The following is a 2,147-nucleotide window of genomic DNA, read 5'->3' as shown; positions in this document are numbered from 1 at the left end:
CGGCGGCGGCAGCGGCAGCTGAGCCACCTCCTTTTTCGGGGCCTGCCACCCCCTCGGCCAGGAGCATGTTGTCTAACCGCATCAGCTGGGGGTCCGTGGGCTCCTCTTCCTGTGCTCCTCGGATGCTCAGCACTGCAGAGACAAAGGGAAGAGGAAAGCCTGAGTTGTGCATGGGACTTAATTCAGGGAAGGGAATGCTCATCAAAGTTGGACTGACCCCATCAACAGGGCTTTTCTTCCTTTCCAAAGGGCAGCCTGTATCCTGTTGCCCCAAGGGCTCATCACCAAACGCAGTTACTCGGCTCTTCAGGGGCACTCCAGCTCCCTGCTCACCTCCCCAGCTCTTCCCCTCCTTCCCACAGGGAAGAAGTAGGGCAGAACCAGCAGAGAGCTCAGCACAGAGGTAACCCAGAGAGCCCCATTTTCTGTTCAAATACGCAGCAAAACTCCTAGCAACACCAACCAAAAAAACCAGTAAATGCAGACATTCTTGCTGCCAGGAGGGATAGAGACCATATCCCAACTTAAGCATGAGATGGGAAGTTAGAAGTCTCTAGCCCAGATATCATCTTGCCCAGGGGTCCTCTCATGTCACCCAACATGTCATTCACATCAACCCCAGATGGCAGAGAAAGACGCACAGAGCCCAGGGCTGACTGTGCCTCGGTTTCCCCATCTTTAAACACAGACAGAGAGGGCTTGCAAGGCCATGCTATTAGCCATGCAGTGGGAACACAAGCAAAAATACATATAAAATAGATTTTATTCTTTGGAAAAATGTGGGTTTTTTTAAAAAGAATTCAGTCTAAAGTCTAAACCATGCTGAGAAAAGGAGCAACAATAATCTTCCTGGAGTAACTCTCCAAGAAGAGAATTTTCTTCCGCTCTTTGTAATCCCTGCCTCAATTACCGTTCCAAATAAAAGTCCTCCTCATGCAAGGGCTTTCCTGGAAAAATCACATGGGAGCATCCTGACTGCTTGGAATGTCCCAGATCTGAAGGACTGAGATGCCTCACATGCCCACCATGTCCCACTCCATAGTCTGTGTTTGAACACAGAAGGATAACTTGAGATTTCCTCATGCACAAACACACAGCTGCAAAACAAGGTAAATAAATACAATAAACCCTTGATGAGTGAACAAAAAAGGCATTTCCTAAGAGAAATGAATTGTATTTCCCTATCTCGTCTGGCACAGGAGCTCTGAGCACTTTGTAAACACACACACCCTAAGCACACACTCATTGCACATTCAAGGCTGGGAAATGTTGCATGGATTTTGATAAAGCCGTGTCAGCTTACACCTCAGATGAATTTGACCCCCCCCATCCATGGCACAAACAAGAGCAAGTGATTCTCCCTGTCCTTAAAAAAAAAAGGCAGCGGAAAATCAGTTGGCAACAAGAAGTAAAACGAGACCAGCTAAAAAACCTCAGTGAACACCAAGTGTGGTTTTTCTCACTCTGAAATAAGTTAAAGATACAGCTATTATCAGAATAAAATTGAAGGAAAAGACCCTGTTGAGAGGTTTGGCTAAGACTAAAAAGACCTCTTTTTTCTAAAGCCTCAGAGTCTCCTGAAATTACTATTTTCAGGACATTTTATTCATGCATTTCATTTCATTTTATTTTATTCATTCATGCATTTATTGGAATTTTTGTGATTAAAATATTCACCATCAATAAAGGTGGGAAGGTCAGGGGGAAAGAAAAGACAGAAAGAAAGCCCAAGAACAGTAAAACCGTCAATAAGATGAACTAATAATAAATAATTCCAGGCTAGGGAGGATCGTTTCTATACAGAGGAATGGGGGCACAGTGCCAAATTTGAAGCTGGGTGCTGGTTGCCAAGCCCTGAGGAGACAGGAGCAGCATCTCTCCCCACCACGGGAGGCTTCCCACGGCACCACCAGCACCTAGCCATGATGAATAAATCCAAGGGGAGAGGATAGATTTCATCCAGAAAATGGTTTGGGATCTGCAGTCCATAAACTGAATCAAGAGGTAAAAGTAGCCAAATTCCTTTCAAAAGAGAAGAAGAAAGGTGACAGGCTACAGGGAAGGAGAGAAACTTGCAATGGAAATAAAGAGAATAAATTCCTATTCTTCCAGGACAAAAAACAATCAGTAAATTAAAGCACATCAAA

General features: G+C 44.9%; 1 protein-coding gene across 1 annotated transcript in view; it reads right to left on the bottom strand.

The window, feature by feature from the left end:
• Positions 1-132, bottom strand: part of LOC103805499 (pre-B-cell leukemia transcription factor 1) — a gene marked incomplete at its 5' end in the record, with an annotated part of 23,986 nt that extends 23,854 nt beyond the window's left edge. The window contains one exon of the mRNA XM_009078154.1: positions 1-132. This exon is cut by the window's left edge and continues 116 nt beyond it. Within this exon, the coding sequence (XP_009076402.1) occupies positions 1-132 (132 nt within the window).
• Positions 133-2,147: the final 2,015 nt, after the last annotated feature.

The sequence above is a fragment of the Acanthisitta chloris genome, unplaced genomic scaffold (assembly GCF_000695815.1).
Source record: "Acanthisitta chloris isolate BGI_N310 unplaced genomic scaffold, ASM69581v1 scaffold28200, whole genome shotgun sequence".
In the NCBI taxonomy this organism is placed as follows: Eukaryota; Metazoa; Chordata; class Aves; order Passeriformes; family Acanthisittidae; genus Acanthisitta; species Acanthisitta chloris.
This window is presented reverse-complemented; position numbering and strand designations above follow the sequence as displayed.